Source organism: Plecotus auritus (assembly GCF_963455305.1).
Source record: "Plecotus auritus genome assembly, chromosome: 2".
NCBI lineage: Eukaryota > Metazoa > Chordata > Mammalia > Chiroptera > Vespertilionidae > Plecotus > Plecotus auritus.
In genome coordinates, this window is record NC_137771.1 from 175652431 (window position 1) to 175675128 (window position 22698).

General features: G+C 37.4%; 1 protein-coding gene across 5 annotated transcripts in view; it reads left to right on the top strand.

The window, feature by feature from the left end:
* The window catches only part of ATP13A3 (ATPase 13A3), a 103326-nt gene that overhangs the window by 30453 nt on the left and 50175 nt on the right, over positions 1 to 22698 (top strand). For 4 of the 5 annotated variants that reach the window (XM_080652292.1, XM_080652295.1, XM_080652291.1 and 1 more), the window contains 12 exons: positions 1819 to 1992; positions 3082 to 3261; positions 3801 to 3871; positions 5470 to 5550; positions 7937 to 8006; positions 12662 to 12796; positions 13222 to 13294; positions 15160 to 15291; positions 16392 to 16571; positions 17196 to 17353; positions 18486 to 18674; positions 20732 to 20793. In XM_080652292.1, coding sequence (XP_080508418.1) covers positions 1819 to 1992; positions 3082 to 3261; positions 3801 to 3871; positions 5470 to 5550; positions 7937 to 8006; positions 12662 to 12796; positions 13222 to 13294; positions 15160 to 15291; positions 16392 to 16571; positions 17196 to 17353; positions 18486 to 18674; positions 20732 to 20793 — 1505 coding nt within the window. The remainder of the gene's footprint in view (positions 1 to 1818; positions 1993 to 3081; positions 3262 to 3800; positions 3872 to 5469; positions 5551 to 7936; positions 8007 to 12661; positions 12797 to 13221; positions 13295 to 15159; positions 15292 to 16391; positions 16572 to 17195; positions 17354 to 18485; positions 18675 to 20731; positions 20794 to 22698) is intronic. The other variant, XM_080652294.1, reaches the window with a different exon arrangement.

A 22698-nucleotide genomic window follows, 5' to 3' on the forward strand; every position in this document is an offset into this window, starting at 1 on the left:
TGGGGGTGACCAGGCCTGCAGGGGAGGGCAGTTGGGGGTGACCGGGCCATCAGGGGAGGGCAGTTGGAGGCAATTGGGCCAGCAGGGGAGCAGTTAGGCATCGATCAGGCTGGCAGGGAAGTGGTTAGGGGACAATCAGGCTGGCAGGCAGAAGCGGTTAGGGGCAATCAGGCAGGCAGGTGAGCAGTTGGGAGCCAGCAGTCCCAGATTGTGAGAGGGATGTCTGACTGCCAATTTAAACCAGCAGTCGGACATCCCCCGAGGGGTCCCAGATTGGAGAGGGTTCAGGCTGTCCTGAGGGACCCCCCCCTGCACGAATTTCGTGCACTGGACCTCTAGTTAATTAATAAATCATACAAGAATAAAGTGTTTTGAGTACTTTTAACTGTAAATTTACTTTTGCTCTACCCTATGTAAGACTCCCTGTTAAATGTTAAATGTGGATTTCAGATAATCAAGGAATACATTTTTAGTAGAATCATGTCCCTAATATTGCAGAGGGCAACAAAAAATTAACTAGTTTTTTTTTTTTTAATCTGAAATTCGAATTTAAATAGGCCCTTTGCATTTTCATTTGCTAAATTTGGCAGCCCTTGTTAAGGTAACTGAAACAATTTGAATAATTTGGGTCAAAAGGTCAGATTGATCAGTAACCGTAGTATTGAGACAATTAGTTAAAGATTTGGGGAAAAAAAGTTAAAACTTAACTAAATGCAACATGATATTCTAAATTATATCCTGAAACAAAAATAAGATGTTGAAAAAAATGGTGAAATCCTAATAAAGACAAGATTTACTTAATATAATGTACAGTGTTAATATTTTTTATTCTTTTAATATGCATTTTTATTGATTTCAGAGAGGAAGGGAGAAGGAGAGAGAGATAGAAACATCAGTGATGAGAGAGAATCATCGATAGGCTGCCTCTTGCATGCCCCCCCTACTGGGGATCAAGCCTGCACGTGTGCCCTGACCGAGAATTACAGGACCTCGGTTCATAGGTCGATGCTCAACCACTGAGCTACACTGGCTGGGCTAATCTTTTTGATTTTGACAGATGTACCAAGATGTTAATATTAGGGGAAACTGGATGAAGGGTATACAGAAACTCTTAATATTTTTGTAGCTTTTCAGCAAATTGGAAATTATTTCCAATATAGAAGTTTATTTTAAAAAACCTATCTTATAACAAGAAAAGTTCTAGAAGAATTCAAAAGGTAAATGTAAAAATCTAATAAAAGAGTAAGATGCAAATTGACTGTACCTTTGCAACGCCCACCAGCCAATCAGGGGTGAGTTTGCAAATTAACCCAACAAAGATGGTGGGTTGATTTGCATAGGCAGGTGTTCCGCACTGCCCCTGGCTGCTCTGGGCCTCTGGGCAGTGTGGGAAGGCGGAAAGGCAGCTCCAGGCCAGAGCAAAAAGGTGGCTCTGGCCGGAACGAAGGCGGTGCTGACAGCCAGAGGAAGGAAGGCCCATTTTTGCACGAATCTTCGTTCATCGGGCCTCTAGTGGAATTATAAAAATTCTAGGAAAGTATATTAAATGTGAATGTACTATATCAGTGGAAAAGCATTATGTTACTAATGATAACATCAAATGTAGAAAGTAATGTGTAAATATCAACAGATTTTGCCACTTAAAAGTATACTTTTGACAATGAGCTTATCAGAAACAAAATTTAAAGATAAATATGGGTTGGGAAAATATTTGTAGTTTATCTGACAAGACAATAACAACCATTTGGAAAACAAAGAACTTTGGAATTTATCTTTCATATCATTTGATGATTAATCATGATTACTATATCCATGCAGGAAATTTATGGCTATAATTTGTGTCGCTGGAAGCTTGCCATAGTTTCTCTAGGAGTGGTTTGCACTGGTGGCTTTCTCCTCCTCCTCCTCTATTGGATGCCTGAGTGGCGGGTGAAGGCAACCTGTATTAGAGCTGCAATTAAAGACTGTGAAGTGGTGCTGCTGAGGACTACTGTAAGTCTGTGGATTTACTTGTACTCTAGCTGATTATTTGAGGAGTAAAAGAATGTCTTTGTGTGTACTTTGTTCAAAATCCTATATAGTAAAACCCTAATATGCAAATCTACCGAATGGTTGGACCACTGGTGGAATAAACAGTCGCTATGATGCGCAGTGACCACCAGGGGTCAGATGCTCAATGCAGGAGCTGCCCCCTGGTGGTCATTGTGCTCCCACAGGGGGAGCACCACTCATCCAGAAGCCGGGCTCAGGGCTGGCAAGCTCAGAGGAGGTGGCGGGAGCCTCTCCCATCTCAGCTGCAGACGGGCGATAAGGAGCGAGGAGTCCTGGACTGTGAGAGCCCAGAGTCCCGAACTGCGAGAGGGATGTCTGACTACTGGCTTAGGCCTGATCCCCCCAGCAGGCAGACATCCCCCGAGGGGTCCTGCACTGGGTGAGAGCGCAGGCCGGGCTGAGGGACCTCCCCTCCAGTGCCCAAATTTTGTGCACCAGGCCTCTAGTAATATATGAAGAGAACACCACTGTAAGATATAATGAGGAATACTAATCCTAGTATTTCTAAATCACCTGTGTTTGAAGTGAATATTATCAGAGCAATTAGAGTATAAGGAATCTTAAAGATGATCAAATCCAACACTTCCTTTTAAGCTCTTGATGCTCTGAGAGATTAGATGCTGTTCTTCAAGGTCACTGGACAGTTAGGACTATAGGATCTCTCATTCACCAAACCAGTTGCTTCTACTATGTGATGCTGTTACATCCCAGGGTGTTGTGTTTGTTTTTTAATGATCCTACCTGCAAGTATTTTATAAGATGTGTTAATATCTAGACTAAGTATGTTGGGTAAATTAAGAAAGTACTCATGAACTTTTATGGGATATTGTGTAGATGAAGTATGCCATTTAAAATGGTAAGCACTTCACATTTGAATTTATGCATCTTTATGAAATGGTTTAACAGTCAGTAGGAAGTGATGCTTTCTCGATTAGAGATGAGTAAATATCATAAAGAATGGAAATCAAATAAAAATGTAGGCAATTGTATAATATACATAATTGACTCTTTACCTTTCTCTCTTGTAAGGATGAATTCAGAATGTGGTTTTGTGCAAAAATTCGCTTGCTTTCTCTGAAAACTCATCCATTTTCGAGTCCAAAATCTATGGCTAATAAGGTTTCGAATGGCCATGCTGTTTTAACTGAAAATCTGGCCGAAGAGAACAGGCATGAGATAAGTAAATATTCACAGACACAATCAGAACAGGTATTGTAATCTTAGTTTCAAGGTTTCTTTAAAAATCATAATTGTTACATTTTATGCTATCATGGGTAGTCTGTAATTTTGTGTTTGCAGTTCTTTTTTTTTTTTTTAAATATATTTTATTGATTTTTTTACAGAGAGGAAGGGAGAGGGAGAGAGAGTTAGAAACATCGATGAGAGAGAAACATCGATCAGGTGCCTCCTGCACACCCCCTACTGGGGATGTGCCCGCAACCAAGGTACATGTCCTTGACCGGAATCGAACCTGGGACCCTTCAGTCCACAGGCCGACGCTCTATCCACTGAGCCAAACCAGCTAGGACTGCAGTTCTTTTTGAGATAAACTTATATGCATATAAAATACCTGTTTATCACTGTATTATAACAGTTCATGTATTACTAAAAGAAACAGATTACATTTACATGTCATATGTAATCACTTTAAATTTAATATGTTGTTAGTTGATAGATTTGTGTTAGTAAACGTAATTGAAAATAGGTGATGATAACGCTTTTTGATGTAACATTTATGTGTTTTACAGATTCGTTATTTCACCCACCATAGTGTAAAATATTTCTGGAATGATACCCTTCACAATTTTGATTTCTTAAAGTAAGTGATTTTCTTTTGTTTGGATTATATTATGAGTATATTGAAAATGTTCTAGATAGAAAAGAATTCATTGTAATGTTACATAAAATTGAATAGGTTTTTATTGAAGAACTTTCATTCACTTATTCATTAGCAACTTCCAGCGTTATTTGAATACTGATTAACCATTTTAGAATGAAATGTCACTTGCAACTTATATCTTGGCAAAATTTACATAAAAATTAAAAAGTAGTAGATCCTAAAATCCACTGCATCTGAGTTCTTTTCTTTTTGAGGGTTCATCTCAAAGTGAACTTTGAGAATACCTATCTGAACTGTTACCTCCCAATATGCTCACAGTTCCACCACTTGTACTTGAGGGAGGAAGAGATAGAAATTTAACTTCACTATGTGAATAAAGATGGGACATTGTCAAATGTGTTAAACCTTGGGTAGGACAAATTGGCGTAATCTCTTAAAATTTATCACTGGATAAATTTTTGTGGAGGCTTCAAGTTATATAAGTACTAATTAATTAGGATTCTATTTTTATTGCTTTTGTTAAAGTGATTATTATAAACATTCAAGTATCATTGCTTGAGAGTGCTAAAGGAATTCTTAATATTAGCAATTTTTCCCTCCCAACACTAAAGAGTTAGAATATTCTGGAATGGACCAGGGCATTTCCACATTCCTAGTTGTGAAGACCATTCCTAGTTAAGAACCATTGCCTTACAGAATACTGACAATGAGCTGGTGTTTTTGTTTTGAAAAAATGGACTTGGAGCTGATTGACGCTGCCTTTGGAGAAGTCATCAACTTCAGTGGGAAAAAAGCATCAAATTGCTGTGCAGCATTTGCCAGCCATAAAAACTCGTAGAATTTATGATAACAGTTACTTACTGAGCTTAATTTTCCTATCTGACAAAAGTGGGAAAGGATTGGAGTGAAATGATGTATAAGATTCTCATCAGAATTCTATTACTAGTATCTCAGTTAATTCTAGAATCTCAGTATAATTAAGACATTTTTGGAGAGAAAAGTAGATAGGTTAATTGAGTCCCAGTTAGAATTGTTACAGATTTTAGACATTGCACATGACTCATAAATTCTGTACTCTCTATGTATTAGATCAGGGAAGGATTTCGGTGAATGCTTTTATAGAAAGAAAATAAGTAAATAGGATTTCTTACTTTGAAGCTTAAAGAATTAAAGAGGGGGAACTAACTAAAAAGTAAACATTTTTTTATTATTAGTTTGCAATTCTCAAACTATCATACTCCAATTTTATTAGTTTAGTTATTAGCTCTTACAGCTTTGGAGCACAGCCTTAAAGGATAATTATATTATTATACAAACACAAATATTTAAAGCCATTTTATCTTGTGATAGATATATTGTATAACTTAGAAGTTGCCACTTTTGAGACTTAGAACTTTCACTACTGTTTATCTTAGGAATGTTTAGATTTTAAAATTCCCATTCATTATCTCATTTTTTGTTAAGGATTTCTGTTTGTAAGGAAGTCACACTTTAAAATCAGAATATAGAAAAATGAGGCATTAAAACATTTGGATATTTTAAACTTTGTTTAAAGTAAAAACTTTGGATTTATTTAGGGGACTGGATGAAGGTGTTTCTTGTACGTCAATTTATGAAAAGCATAGTGCAGGACTGACAAAGGGGATGCATGCCTACAGGTAATTTTTATCCAACTAAAGTCAGATCTATTATCAAAATTCCTAAATACAGTAGTATGTATAGTTCACCCTTTACCATATAGTTGTACATATTAACAGATATTTAAATATTATAGACATAGTACTTGACAACTTATTGATGTTTTATTTGGGTAAGGCTATCTCTCAGTTTAAGAATTATAAAAATATTGGAGCTGATATTATGAAGTTGATATCCCTGAAAATATATCATATTTCATCAATTCTAAGGTGTACATTTCCCCACATTCTAACATTTCTAAAAGGGGAATGTGTTATACATTGGATGGAGAGTCATCCTTTATCTTTCTTAATTGTATATACAATAATGGGTATATCTTATAATTGATAACATCTTGGACTTTACTGCTATATATTGGGAATTATAAGCATGAGCTCAAATTTACTACAGTGAAAATTTATAAATTGGGAGACATAATCTTTTTTTTATCATGTTATTGTCTGCTAAAGTATTAAAATATATTGGTGTATTGCATATTTAAAGATAAGTGCCATTTTCAAATTAAGTTAGAAATTTTCTTATATTCCTGTAGCATATCTTTTCAAAGTGTTAGAATATACTAGTAAGAGTCTTTTCGTTTAGACTTATGCTTCTTAAAAGGCAAGAATTACTCTATCATATATAAAGTACTATTATAAGGACTTTAAGCAGAAGGATTTAAACAGCTTTTTTTTTTTATTAATCCTCATGCGAGGATATTTTTTCCATTGATTTTTTTTTTTTAGGAGGGGGCAAAGAGAGGGAGAGAGAAAGGAGAGAGGAGGAGGAGGAGGAGGAAGAGGAAGAAGAGGAGAGAGAGAGAGAGATGTAAGAGAGACACATCGGCCTGGATGGGCTGGGGATTGAACCTGCAACCCAGGTGTAAGACCTTGACTGGGACAATGACGCTTTAACCACTGAGTAATACCAGCCAGGGCTAAGCAACTTTTTAAAAGTATTTCTTTAAAAATGTCAAGTGTATAGTGCTTTGAAATGAACATTATAGATAGATTTCAGAGAGGAAGGGAGAGGGAGAGCGAGTTAGAAACATCAATGATGAAAGGGAATCATTGATTGGCTGCCTCCTGCATGCCTCACACTGGGGATTGAGCCCGGAATCTAGGCATGTGCCCTGACTGGGAATGGAACCATGACCTCCTGGTTCATAAGTCGATGCTCAACCACTGAGCCACGCCAGCTGGGCTACAGTATTCTTTTATTTATTTTGTTTTGTTAATCCTCACCCGAGGATATTTTTCTCATTGATTTTTTTTTTTTAAGGGTGAATGCAAGGAAGGGGGAGAGATAGAGAGAGAGAAACATTGATGTGAGAGACACATCGATTGGTTGTCTCCTGCACGCACCCCAACGAGGGCTGGAGATCAAGCCTGCAACTGAGGTACGTGCCCTTGACTGGAATTGAACCTGAGACCCTTCAGTGGTCAGGCCGATGCTCTAACCACTGAGCAAAATTGGTTAGGGCTTAGTACAATATTCTTTTTTTTTTTTTAATATTTTTTTTTTTGATATATTTTACTGATTTTTTTACAGAGCAAGGGAGAGGGATAGAGAGTTAGAAACATCAATCAGCTGCCTCCTACACACCCCGTATCAGGGATAAGCCTGCAACCAAGGTACATGCCCTTGACTGGAATTGAACCTGGGACCCTTCAGTCCACAGGCTTACACTCTATCCACTGAGCCAAACCGGTTAGGGTTCTTTTTTTAAAAAATATATTTTTATTGATTTCAGAGAAGAAGGGAGAGGGAGAGAGAGATAGAAACATCAATGATGAGAGAGAATCATTGATCGGCAGCCTCCTGCCTGCCCCCCACTGGGGGTTGAGCCTGCATCCCAGGCATGTGCCCTTGGCTAGAATCGAACCCAGAACTCTTCAGTCCACAGGCCAGTGCTCTATCCACTGAGCCAAACCAACTAGGGCAAAGTACAATATTCTTATTAGAAAAATAGTACCAAGTCCCTTAAATTTATTTATTTAGTCTTTTGCAAAAATTAATTGCAATTCAAAATTGTTCAGACCTATTATGTTCGAGAATGGAAAAGAAAATCTTTGCTGACATTATTATAGACTAGTTAGAAAGATATTTGTCACACAAAAAGATATGAGTTAGAATGAATCAAAATGATAGCTGGATAGTTATCCAGTATTGACTACTTAATTTAAATACTAAAGGTAGAGAATTTGAATTGTAGAAGACAAGCATATAGAAACATGAATGTTTAAGTTCTAGATTTAGGAGCAGTCTGTGGTTTGAGCTTTATGTAATGAAGTAACTTCCCAAAATTACACTATTATTATGTTATGTAATGTAATGTAATACTATTATTATATTTTCTTGTCATAGAAAATTGCTTTATGGAATAAATGAAATTTCTGTGAAAGTGCCTTCTGTTTTTAAGCTTCTAATTAAGGAGGTAAGACTATTATTGTACATGTCTCAATATTTGTAATCAATAGATTTGTCAATTTGAAAAGAGCCATGATTTAAGTAATAAGACACTCTTAATTTTCTGTTTTCCATCTTTTACTAGTGGCCTGGTGCACAGATTCATGCACATTGAAAGGAAATTAATTAGAAGAGATATTGTAATAGCACTATTTGCCCTTTGTCTATAATAGAAGTGTCAGAGATGAAAGAAAATTAGTAAAATGTACATGAAAATATTATATAAATTGATTAATAAACAATAACAACATGATATAACAACAACAACAAAGACATGATATAAAAACAAAAAAAGATATAAAAACAAAAACATGATATAAAAACAACAGTGATAAAAACAATGACTGATAAATTGATTAAACTTATTCTGATATCTCCCTTTATACCACATTAAGAGTAAAAACACTTTCAGAGTGCTTGACTAATTTCCCTTGTGATGAAGTATTTACAACTTTAACGTTACATGCTCTTCGAACTGACTATGTCCGAAAATGGGTTCAGGTAGGACTATTCCTACTTTGTCTAGAGTTTGTCCTTATGATTTATTAATAGTCACCGCAAATGCTGGCATCACGGGAAACTGTCTTTGAATTAATTTAAATAGGAGGCCAGTGTCAGACGGGGACAAATCAATTCTTGGAATCAGAACAACCTCTCCTTCTGCGGATCCTGTTAATACTTCAGCTTTGATTATGTTAGTTCGCAACCTTTTGATAATAAATCTAGTACCGATACAAAGACCCCATTTGCTATTAAGATTTCTCCGTAGCATGATGATTGCACCTACTTTCAATTTTAATTTATGACACAGCATTCCTGAAGGAGTAATACTATTAAAGGAATTTGGTGGGAAAATTTTCCTTTTCAGCATCATCTGTCGAATCGACGGAATCATTACTCAAGTATGAAAATCTCCATCAAGTACATCCAAAATTTCTTCATTTAATTTATGAAAGTGCTCATTTTTTGGACAAAGAATCACGTTTAGATATATTTTTAATATTATCTATAGATATACTATTTCCAAAGATAGCTTCAATAATAGATCCGTTACAAATCATTTCAACAAAAACAACCGAATTCACGATCGACAATGACAGATGGAAACACATGTGTGCAATTGGCGCCAGTAAGAGCTTTATATATTTTGTGCATGTGTGAGTCATTGTTTATTTTTAAGTTGCCAGTGCACATCATATATACCGGCCAGTTGGTCGGTTGGATGTATGTATGTGCATATGGTCGGTCACTTAGCCTTTTATATATATAGATAGATTGCCAGTGCGCGTCATATGTACTGGTCGGACGGACATGTGGTCATTCACTTAGCCTTTTATTTATATAGACTATAGAGAACCGGTGCACGAAATATGTGCATGGGAGGGGGAGTCTCTCAACCCAGCCTGCACCCTCTCCAATCCACAACCCCTCGGGGGATGTCCGACTGCCTCTTGCAATCCGGGACCACTGGCTCCTTACCGCCCGCCCGCCTGCCTGCCTGCCTGCCTGATTGCCCCTATCTGCTCCCCTACCAACCTGATCACTCCTAACTGCTCCCCTGCTGGCCTGATCACCCCTAACTGCCTCTGCCTCATCCCATGCCCGGGACCCAGGATTCCCTCCTCTGGCCAGTCGCAGGCACCCAGGACCTGGGCTTCCCTCCCTCTGACTGGCTGCAGGCACCCAAGACCCGGGCCAGCTTCACTTGGGCCGCAGGCGCACGGGACTGTGGGGCCTGGACCATTGGGATCTCAGTGGATCTGAGGTGGTGGAACAAGTCCATTGAGTCCCTGCAGGCCAACGTGCAGCGACTGAAGGAGTACCGCAGGCGCTGGCGCCCAGGACTACGGGGCGTGTGGTTTGTCCCTCTCCCAGGCCACAGGTGCAGGCGCAGGCACAGCTGCTGGTGCCTGGGACCACAAGGTGGGCGGCTTGTCCCTCTCCTGGGCCGCAGCCCCAGCCGCTGGCGCCTGGGACCATGGGGCAGGCGGCTTGTCCCTGGTGCCTGGGACTGCGGGGACCATGGGGCATGCGGATTGTCCCTCTCCTGGGCTGCAGGCACAGGCACAGCCGCTGGCACCTGGGACCACGGGGTGTGCGGCTTGTCCTTCTCCTGGGCCACAGGTGCAGGCACAGCTGCTGGCGCCCGGGACTACAGTGCGGGTGGCTTGTCCCTCGCCCGGGACCGTGGGGCATGTGGCTTGTCCCTCTCCTGGACCGCAGGCACAGGCACAGGTGCAGCTGCTGGCACCTGGGACCGTGGGGCAGGCGGCTTGTCCCTCTCCCAGGCTGCATCCTGGCTGGTCCCCATTCCTCTCTCACGAGCTCATTTGTGCCTGGCTGGTTCCTATTTCTCTCGCCCCAGTGTTGAGTGTCTGAGCAGTTATGGCATGATGGCATGAGAGTGTGACGACGTGAGGCTGTGATGACCATTTGCATATTAGCTCTTCATTATATAGGATTTATTTATTTTTATTGTTGTTTTTCTTTCCACTTGGAAGGTAAACGTAATAACTCAAATAATTTAGTGTATGACTTTCCTTTTTCATTTGTCTAATTTTTTTTTGTTTTATTTTGTTCTGTAGATTATTTTTTTTTTGTTCCTAGGAAATTACACATATAAATCTTGCCCTATCTTACAGATGTATACTCCTGCTTTTTTTTTTTTCTGATTTTTAAACAATTTATCATGTTGAGTTTATTCATGTGGCATTTTGTGGTACATTGTTAGAAACTAGACATTGTACCAGAAGTTTGGAATACAAAACATGACCTGATGTTCATATCGAGGAATTTGCACTTTAACCTGGGAAGAAAACATGTCAGTACTTACTGTAGTGACTGTTCAGTTGTAATCCTATATAATAAAAGGATATAATATGCAAATAGACTGAACGGCAGAACAATCAACCATTCAGAGCGTAATATGCTAATGATATGCTAAGGCTGCTCAACCGCTCGCTATGACATGCACTGACCACCAGGGGACAGTCAGTCACCTGGTTGACCAGTTGCTATGATGTGCACTGACCACCAGGGAGCAGATGCTCTGACTGATAGGTTAGCTTGCTGCTGGGGTCCGGCCAATCGGAACTGAGCGAGATGGGCCGGACACGCCCTGGAGCCCTCCTGCGGTCCCTTCCCGGCCCAATCCCCGGCCCGATCGTGCACCAGTGGGGTCCCTCAGCCTGTCCTGCACGGTCTCGCAATCCGGGACCCCTTGGGGGATGTTGGAGGGCTGGTTTCAGGCCGATCCAGCAGGCCACTCCCCTTGGGAGGGTGCCAGATGCAGGGCTCATGGCTGGTGGGATGAGCAGGAGCTGCAGGCAGTGTTGGACTGAGGGTTTCGGCTGGATCCCTGCAGGCCACCTAGAGTTCGTGCACCGGGCCTCTAGTTGCTATAGAAGAGGCATGAAAAAAGGTTGTGCATATAAAGGAAGGGAATAAGATACTGCTTAGCAGTTAGACTTTCCAATCTGTCTTTTAAGTTTTTGCTAAAGATCAAGTTAGCTGTATTCAGTGAATACTTTTAGTAGAAATAAAAGACTGTTTTCATCAGTTGCTGAGAGTGACTATATGATGTTGCTTTAGAATATAACAAAATATAATGATTGGGAATTAGAAAGCCTTGTTTGTAATATGGTTCCATCAGTAACTAGCTTTGATAATCAGAAAATCTTTCTCTTTGCTGCTCCTTTACTTATAAAAGTGGAGCAAGTCCTTTCTGATGATCTCATTCTGATTATCTAAATAAAAGTTAGAAAACAGAAAACTAAGAATGCATTCTTATTACTTAAATCGTGGCTCTTTATAATTTGGAAGTCAATTGGGACTATGTATGTAAAGTGCCTTGAAAAGTACAGAAGCATCAGTTTTATGACATTGGGGTAATACATGTTGTCCAAGGGTACCATAGAGCTTATCCTATAGTATCCTATCTAATAAAGAGGGAATATGCAAATTGACCCTCACACTGTCGCAAAGATGGTGGCGCCTACAGCTAATAGGAGGGAATATGCTAATTGACTGCCCCGCCCTCAAAGATGGCGGCACCCACAGCTAATAAGGAGGGAATATGCTAATTGACTGCCCCCCCTCAAAGATGGCAGCACCCACAGCCAATAAGGAGGGAATATGCTAATTGACTGCCCTGCCCTCAAAGATGGCGGCGCCCACAGCCACAACATGGAGGTGCCCAGTTCCCTCAGCCCTGCTGGGGCAGCAGGAGCTCTGCACGCTTGCCTCCGGAGTTCCCCAGTTCTCTCAGCCCCCCAGCTGCCCAGGGCCAGCCTGAGGCGCAGGCAAGCCTCAGATGGCGGCTGCCCAGCTGCCCAAGGCCACCAGAGGCTCAGGTAACCAGGGCCAGCTGAGGCTTGCACTGCTGGCAGTGGCAGCAGCAGAGGTGTGATGGGGCGTCGCCTTCCCCTGATTGCCAGGACGCTTCCCGCCCCTGAGGGCTCCCAGACTGTGAGAGGGGGCAGGCTGGGCTGAGGGACCCCTCCCCCCCCTCCAGTGCATGAATTTTCATGCACCGGGCCTCTAGCCTTAAATAAAAAGATGGAAAATCTGTATGGTTGTAAACATTCACTTTGACTTAAAAATCTTGTGTGTTTTTTTTTTTAGGTTCTCAACCCATTTTACATTTTCCAGCTATTCAGTGTTATACTGTGGTGCACTGATGAATACTATTACTATGCTCTAGCCATTGTGATTATGTCTGTAGTATCAATTCTAAGTTCTCTATATTCCATTAAAAAGGTAAGTTCAATTTATTATGGATTTCACAACTATATTTATATTTTGTAAGGCGCATAGAATAGTGCTTGATACAAAGTAATACTCAATACAGATTTTCTTTTAGTTATGAATATGTCCCTTTTTTTTGAGGTGGGGAAGGCAGATGTTTTTTAGAGTCAGTTTATTACTTGACTACTTAGAGGCCATAGTAGGGGTCTATAGTTGTTTATCATAGACTGGTTCTAATGGTTTCAGGGATAAAGTGCTTCTTATTTTGTCTAGCTAAAACATCGAATAATTTTTTAAATCTTTTAGTCTTGACATTTTTAAGGGCAGAGTTATAAGCATTTATTGTATTAACTTTATTTTATAGTACCCTTTTTAAAATATTGAAGAGTGGTTTATATTAGCTAGTTTTTATTTTTAATTTATTTTTCTTATTTCAGCAATATATTATGTTGCATGACATGGTGGCAGCTCACAGTACTGTGAGAGTTTCAGTTTGCAGAGTAAATGAAGGTAAGTACTTGAGGTGACTCTTGACAAAAACAAACCAAAAAAGATTTTGAAAAAAATTATTCTGGCTACCAAGTTCACACTAGTTTAGAGGGAAGTAATACTGAAGGCATGAAATGGATTAAGGTGAAGGTTGTGGAAATGGAGAGAAATGATGTGGGTTTGAAAGCTATTTGTAGGGCCATGGAACAGGATTTTACGATTCATTGGATGCAAGGTGGTAGAGTGATGTCTGTCAGGCTGGGGGATGGATGTTTAATTAACATAGTTTAATTAAATAGAAGGAGAAGCAGAATTGTAGGGATGGATAATGTTTTGGTCATGTTAGTTTGGTGAGATATTAAAGAGGTAAAGGAATTACAGGAAAGGTAGCAGAGCATCATGGGCCTTGGGGGCCATAGCTGCTTAGATTTGTGAGGAACACCAAATCAGTCTCCATTTCCTTGGCTCAGTATACCTCATTCAAGTGTAAACAGTTTGGCCTAGCAGGTTACTCCTTCCCTGTGCTTCCTGGTCACTTGCTATTTTAGCTGGGAGCATCTGTCTCCCTTGCCTGCAATGTTAGATGTGTCAGATTATTGGTGCTCCTCTTCCTGCTCTGCTGCTGCTGGAGATAATTGGGAATGCTAGGACATACGTACCATTCAACTTGTATCGTCCTATCCCCTTTGTATAGTCTATCAGATCATTGATATTTTATTTGCTGGTAGACCTAAGAGGAGTTGAATTTCAGGTGGTGTTAACAGCTTTAAAAGTTTTAAAAATAGGTATCTTATTTAAAAATGAAGATTATTGTATCTATGTACTAAATATCATTAGAATCCTTTAAAAGTTTTTTTCTCATAGCTTAGTAAACTAGTTCTTCGTTGTTTTTTTTATTGTTTGTGTGTGTGTGTGTTTTACAAAGGAAAGAGTGTTTGTCCTACACACTGTCACAAACAATAGTTTTCTTACCCATTTTTGTTTACAAACTAATGTAACTGTCTTCTGAGGATAGTATTAAACCTAGGTGGGAAAAAGAGGGAGGGAGAGAGAATGTCCAAATACAGGGTGTCTCAAAAAAATGTATACACACTATAAAGGCAGTGTTTATTAAAATACATTTCATTTTCAAAATGAAATAGAATCTACAGCTATCAGCTGCTAAGTGTTTATACATTTTGGGGGGAAACCTTATATAAGGCAATCCTAAAGAAAAACCTTTTACTTGGGAAGATCTTTTAAAAAGTCTTTAGCTAACTTGAATATAATATACACATTTTTAAGGAAATAATGAAATGGATAATATATCATAATATTTATTTTAAAAATTTATTTAAATAATGTCTAAAATATTAGGACTATTTTAGGAATATTGAGAACACAGTGAGACTTCCTAGATTATAAATAGTGGCAGCAAGAAGTAAAATGCTGTAAAAAATGGTGTTAAAAGAGAAAGTAGCTAAAATTTTCAATGCTTGCTTCTGTTTTCAAGGGATTATAGAAATCCGAGTATGTTTACCCATTGCAGGGGATCTCATGAGGACTTACTGTTTTCTAAAAGGGCTATTAGCTAAAATTGATCCTTGAGTGTTGTAATGAATGTTGGAGCCCACCCACCTGTTTGGTCAGAGAGGACTTGGCATTACCTATGCACAGTCAGTCAGCTTCCTGTTGGGACAAACTAGCCGACATTAAACACCATGCTTTGTTAGCCTAAGGAATAATCATTTTCTTTGTTGAAACATTTTGTTTATTGGAATTTTTCTGTTAACTCCATTATATTTAACATTTCATTGAGATCAGATGATCTTTTGTTTGCTTATGTTTATTCTAAGTTAAAGAATATTCTTTTCCGACTTTTTTCCTTTTTCTTTCTTTAAATCCAGAAAGAGAAGAGATCTTTTCTACAGACCTTGTGCCGGGAGATGTTATGGTCATTCCATTAAATGGGACTATCATGCCTTGTGATGCAGTACTTATTAATGGCACTTGCATTGTAAATGAAAGCATGTTAACAGGTAAACTAAATGAAATGAAAATCAGATTAGTTGTTTATAATGAGAGTAGATTAAGTGGTTGCTGATGAATCTATTTCAAAATTAGTTGTGCTGTTTATCTTTTCTTTATGAATGTTATAAATGTCATGGATATTGAAGTGTTTTTTTTGTTTTTTATTTTTATTCTGAGGGGACCAAATTCTGCATTATACTCAGCTGTGATACTAAGTCACCATGCTGGTCATCACTGCATTTCTTGGCATGCTCCTGTTTACTCTTTTTGATATGAGGAAATGCTTTATAGTAAGGGAAGAAGAAAGAGGCCCTTGCTTACAGAGAATGCAGTATATTTGCTTCCTTATTTGATGTGTAAACAGTGGGACTAAATGTTGTATTTTTCTTAAAGTGGGGAGAAGTAGACTTCAAAATGATAATATTTTTTTTGGAAATTCACAATCTGAAGATAGAACTTTATATCTTTTTTATCATATGAATTTTTTTATTGTCATAGTCAGTCTGGCAAGAAAGTGATTCCTATATAATGTTTTCAAACTTAAGAATTTTTCTTAAAACATACTCACACATAAGTATCCCCACACACTTGTTGGCTTTGAAGCGAGAATTGTGGATGCTACACAGAATTAAATTTCAGTGTTAAAAAGAATTTTTTTGTTATTGTCAGAGAACTACCATACTACTTATTATTCTCTCCCTTCTAGGTGTGTTTGTTTCTGGGGGTTAGGAATAGGTCTTCACATCTCTGTGTGCTGGAGACTGCACAGTGCTTTCTAGTTCAGTTCTTAGAGATAAAAGAACAGGTGCTGGGGCTAAGGCAACTCTTACCTGGTCTCCTTATTTGAAACTTGACACAATCCTTTAAAAATGATTATCTTTGAATCACAGATCACTTTCAGGAATTATTGTGGGAGACAAGATTTGATATATTGGCTAAGGAAATGGGTAGACAAAAAACTAATTTAGTAAGTTATGTTATCCATTATGAGAACTCTACTTTAGTAGCTATTGTAAACAGTATGATAACATTTAGGTTATTTAACACTTCAAGTTGTATGTGTTTGCCGCTGATTTCTATGCTCTAACTTATGATTTTTGTTTTTAAGGAGAAAGTGTTCCAGTGACAAAGACAAATTTGCCAAATCCTTCAGTGGACGTAAAAGGAATGGGAGATGAATTATATAGTCCAGAAATACATAAACGACACACTTTGTTTTGTGGGACTACTGTTATTCAAACTCGTTTCTACACTGGAGAACTTGTCAAGGCCATAGTAGTTAGAACAGGTAAAAACATATCTCTTCTTGCATATTTGACACCTACTGAATGTTTAAAAAGAGATTCTGTTTTGAATATTGTGATAACTATGTATGGTGCCACTTGGGGTACTGGAAATATCGAGAGAACACTATGTAAATTATATGATTGTTTAACCACTAAGCTGTACACCCGAAGCCAATACATCTATATATAAAAAAGCCTAAGCGACTGTTTGACTGGTAGCTGTGACGTGCACTGACCACCAGGGGGCAGATGCTCAAAGCACAGGCATGGAAACATAGAACACTGATGAAACTCAGAGGGAAGGGGGATGGGGGGAGGGAGGGAGGAGATTAACCAAATATCTTATATGTATACTACAGGCCCAGTGCACAGATTCATGCACCAGTGGGGTCCTTTGGCCTGCCCTGCAGAGATCAGGCCAAAATCAGCAGTCTGACATCCCCTGAGGGGTCCTGGATTGCGAGAGGGTATATGAATCCATGCACCAGGCCTCTAGTAATACATATGAATGAATGAATGAATGAATGAATGAATGAATGAATGAATAAATAAATATTCTCTTTTGAGAGAGAATTCTGATTTTTTTAATAAAAATATGTCATTTTCTTCTTTAAATTTTTTAAAAGGATTTAGTACTTCCAAAGGACAGCTTGTTCGTTCCATATTGTATCCCAAACCAACAGATTTTAAACTCTACAGAGATGCCTACTTGTTTCTTCTGTGTCTTGTGGCGGTGGCTGCCATTGGGTTTATCTACACTATTATCAATAGCATTTTAAATGAGGTATGTACATGGAACTCTTAGTAGGGTTTGAGTTTTAATTATCGCATGTGACTACTGAGGATTTGAAAAGTGGCTAGTGAGGCTGAAGAACTAAAATTTTAATGTAATTTAAATTAATTTAACTTTTGAAAGCCATATGACACTAGTAGCTACTATGTTTGGAAGTACAGATATAGAACATTTCCATCATAGCAGGAAGTTCTTTTGAATGGCTTTGGTTTAGATCAGTGGTTCTCAACCTTTCTAATGCCCCGACCCTTTAATACAGTTCCTCATGTTGTGGTGACCCCCAACCATAAAATCATTTTCGTTGCTACTTCATAACTGTAATTTTGCTACTGTTATGAATTGTAATGTAAATTTCTGTGTTTTCCGATGGTCTTAGGTGACCCTGCTAGCGGTTCTCAACCTGTGGGTCGCGACCCACAGGTTGAGAACCGCTGCTATAGAACCTAAGACCATCGGAAAACACAGATATTTACATTACGATTCATTAACAGTAGCAAAATTACAGTTATGAAGTAGCAACGAAAATGATTTTATGGTTGGGGGTCACCACAACATGAGGAACTGTATTAAAGGGTTGCGGCATTAGAAAGGCTGAGAACCACTGGTTTAGATGGTCTTGCTCTTTTATGACTTAAAAAAAAGGAGGGGTAACCACATACCAAAAGCTTTATTTTCTCTTTTTTTAACTTCTGGGATATATAGCATTAAAATTATTTGTTATTAATTGAAGATACAGCTGAGGGACCTTGTCAAATATTTCTTTTCTATTTCCTGTAAAGACTGGTACAGTGCAGTGCTTGTAGTAAGAGTCAGTATCTGACAAATGTTTGTTGAACTGCAAAGTGTGTAGTGTGTGAAGTATGTAGAGCTACTATATTAAAGGAGAATTTTCTTTAAAAATAGCTGTCATTCCACAGTCCATTGACAATATATTGAACTTTCTATTTTGCAGAATTTCTAAGGGAAAAGATTATAAAGGGCTAATAGAAGTGTTTATATATACACACTTGTTATATATAAAATTGAAAATGGTTTCTAGGTTTTTCACTAAAGAAATACCCTTACTAGATGAGTAAATATTGGTGGGGGGGGGGTCTGACACTTATTTTTCTGTGAATTATAGGTGGAGATTGGAGTAATAATTATTGAGTCTCTTGATATCATTACAATCACTGTGCCACCTGCACTTCCTGCTGCAATGACTGCTGGTATTGTGTATGCTCAAAGAAGACTGAAAAAAATTGGTATTTTCTGCATCAGTCCCCAAAGGATAAATATATGTGGACAGCTGAATCTTGTTTGCTTTGACAAGGTTAGTTCAGTTTAATAATCATTCTCATGTATGTGTGCTGATGGGGAATTGAATCCACAACTTTGATGTATTGGGACGATGCTTTAACCAACTGAGCTACCAGCCAGGACCTCATAATTATTATCAAAGGTTACTCTGTAGATTTTAAATACTTAGATTAATGTTTTCTATATTCTTTATCAACTGATTTGCACACATTTTTTAATGGTCCTATTTTTCAACTTACTTGGCATATGTATCATTTTTGTATATTTCTCATTTTTCAGTTTTTAATATTTTGGATATTGCTTACTTGCCCAAATCTGCAGTTGTCAAATCATTCATATCCAAAGTTATGTCTTGTAGTAGTAGTAGTAGTAGTAGTAGTAGTAATAGTAGTAGTAGTAGTAGAAGTAATAAAGACTTTCTAATCTTTCATGTTTTTAACAGAATATACTCTTTCATGTTTTTAACAGAATATACAGATATATTTACTGGAATTTTATTGCTATTAAGTATATATGTTTAGTGTTTGCTCTGATTTATTGAATATATTTAAAAATAATGAAGGTCACTGATTTTTCTATTTTATGTGAAAATTGTACCTGTGTGAAATATACCTCGTCTCTTACAAAGGGTTCTCCTTTTCTCAACTGAAATTAGTTTGCCTAAAAGTTTTATTTTGAGAATTAAACTTGGGTAACTGATATAAGAATTTGATTTTTGTGCATCTTCATTATTAAAGAAAAAAACGGGAGACAAAATATTTTTTTGCATTCATTTTACTTTTTGTTAAATTTATTGGGGTGAGCCGAGACCGGTTTGGCTCAGTGGATAGAGCGTCGGCCTGCGGACTGAAAGGTCCCGGGTTCGATTCTGGTCAAGGGCATGTACCTTGGTTGCGGGCACATCCTCAGTGGGAGGTGTGCAGGAGGCAGCTGATCGATGTTTCTCTCTCATCGATGTTTCTAGCTCTCTATCCCTCTCCTTTCCTCTCTGTGAAATATCAATAAAAAATATATTTAAAAATAAATAAATAAATAAATTTATTGGGGTGACATTGGTTAATATGTACAATTCTATAATACGTCATCTGTATATTGCATCATGTGCTCACCACCCAAAGGAGACAAAATGTTTTTTTAACAAATATTGTGTTAAAAAAAGAGATCACATTCCAAGACTAAATTTCATAATTATCTGTTTAGAAAATTTCAATTATGCTTTTCTTCTTTGGAAACATTACCAGTAAAATTTTTAAGCAGAAGCAGACATAAAAGTGGAGAAAAGATCAAGTATAATAAACCCTCACATACCCAATACCCAGCTTTGACAGTTATTAGCAATTTTGTCAATCTTTGTCTAGTTCCTCATTTTGAAGGTGGCAGCATCAGACATTATTTCACCCATATGCCTCAGTATGTATCTCTAGTTGTTTTTAAAAAAATTACAATACCGTTAAAACTGTCTACACTTCACAAAATTAGCAATTCCTTAGTATTATCTAATATCCAGTTCAATATTCACATTTCCCTGCTTTTCTAAAAAAAAAAAAAAATTCCTAAAATTTTACAGTTTGTTTTTAAGTCAGAATCCAAATGATTGCATTAGCTACAATTAATCTGTAACAGTTGCTTTTCTTCCCAGTCATCTGGTTGAAACCAGGTCATTTATTTCCTGGATTTGGTTGATTACTTCCCCTGATGTAATTTAACTTTGTTCCCTTCCTTTTTAGGCTTTAATCTTGTTCTCCTATGTAGACATCCTTTATTGATTTATAGGTTAATTGGTGCATTGTTCCACTATTTTGTTTTTAATAATATAAGTCTATAAATATACAGATGTACGCATATGTCTTCTTATAAAGAGAGGATCCATACCAAGGATATGCACCCTTTCCCCCACTTTAACTATTTATCCTGCAAGTTATTCTCTACCAGTATATGGAACTCTTACTGTTTCGTTCATTTGTTTGTTTACATCTGTATATAGTTCTCCATGGTTTATATGTAGTAGAGCTTATCATGATTTTTGTTTTTGGAGGCATTATTCATACTTTGTATGTATACTTTTTTTAGACTGGAACTCTTACTGAAGATGGTTTAGATCTTTGGGGAATTCAACGAGTGGAAAATACACGGTAAATATTAGCTACTAATAAACTTGATTATTTATTAGTTAATTTTTAATAAATATTTTAAAATATGAAACATTCAAACATAAAGAAAAACAGTAATGTAACGGACCCACCATGAAGTTAAACAGTTGACATTTTGTAGTTTTTGCTTCAGATCTTTTAAAAGATTTAAAATATTGCAGGTATTGCTAAAGCTTAATCTACCCCTTTCCTAACTGCTGTCATCATTCTGAAGTTGTGTTCTATTATTACCTTTGCATGTTTTTATATTTTCACTACATATGTACCTGTCTATTTACAAGATATATCTATAAAAAAATGTACACAATTGATACCCTTGTACATGTTTTTGCTGCTGTTTTGTTGCTTAACATTGTTTTGAAGATTTCTCAATGTTGATATGTATAGATCTAATTTATTAATCTTAGCTGTCTTTTAGTATACCATTATATGATTAAACCATAATAACTTCTTCTTCTAAAGATAGTTTCATTCCCCCCACCCCCCTTTTACCTTCCACTTTCACAAACAGTGTTGCAATTAACATTCTTATACACAACTCTTAGTGAGCACATAGTTGAGTTTCAGTACACTTTCTTCCTAAAAAGGTCAGTGCTGGGTTTTGGATGTAGCAGAGACAGTGCTACAGCCTTAGTAGGTATTGCCTAATTGCTCTCTAAGTGATGGTGGTGCTAACTCACTCTCCCTCAGTGCGTAAAGAGATCCTGTCGCTCCACATCCTTGTCAAACTTGATATTGTCAGACTGCTAATTTTTGCCAAATGGATAGATATGAAATTACATTTTATTGTTTTTCTTGTTTCTTTATTACTTAGAAAGCTGAGCATATTTTCACATCCATTTGTGTATTGCAAGTTTATAGCCTAATTTTTCTTTTGTATTGTTAATCTATATCTTATTCATTTTGTTTGAAGTCCTTTGTATTTTCTGGATGGTAATTTTTTCAGTACTATGCATTGCAAAAATATTACACCATTCTATCATTATTTTACTTTGTTTTACTGTCTTTTTGATGCTTAGAAGTTTTACTGCTACTGTTGTGTTTATGTTATTTTTTTTCCTCTCAAAAGCCTGCAGTAGTTTGACTATTGTTTGGTTCATGTAATTTCAGAGTTGTTACATCCCCTTGGTAAATAAGTTGTCCTCACTTTGGGAACTTACTTATCCCCAATAATGCATCTTGCCTTAAATTTTATTTCATATAATGTTTTTATATAGTTACACATAAGTTTTCTTTTGCCTAATTTTGCATATCTTTACTTTTCAATCTTTTTACCCCCCTACACTTTGAAGGTGTTATTCCATTTCTCCTGACTCCTTTTGTTATTGCTGTTGAGAAGTCTTACCAGGTCTCTTTAATAATATTTTTTCTTCTTTTGTTGTTTTATGTTTGATTTCTATAGTTTCACTATCATCTTTTTATTTGTGCAGGCCTCATTTTGCTTCTTGATGCTAAGGACTTAGGTTTTTCATAAATTATGGAAGTTTTTCAACTTCCTTCTGTTCCATTATGGCCTTTCCCACATTCTTACTTTCTCTTCACATGAAAATTGTAACCATATGTTAGACAAGAAATTTCATTTGGTTCTTTCTATATCTGCTTCTCCTCTTCTCCCCACATGGTGTCTTGTTCTTTTTTCCAAGTCTTTAATTTAAAATGCCTTTTTGCATTTTTTAGATTGCCATTCTATTATCTGAAATTTGTGGGATTCTAATTCTGTCTTTTTTTGTGTCTGTTGACTAGTGAGAATTGTTTCCTGGTGCATTTTTAAATTATGAATTCAACTTTAGCAGGATTTTCCTGTGAGACTCCTTCCTTTGTGTCTGTGTTGTGGAAGCTCTTTTTCTAGAGAGCTTTGACCTTGCTTGGCCAAGAGCATGGCTAAGA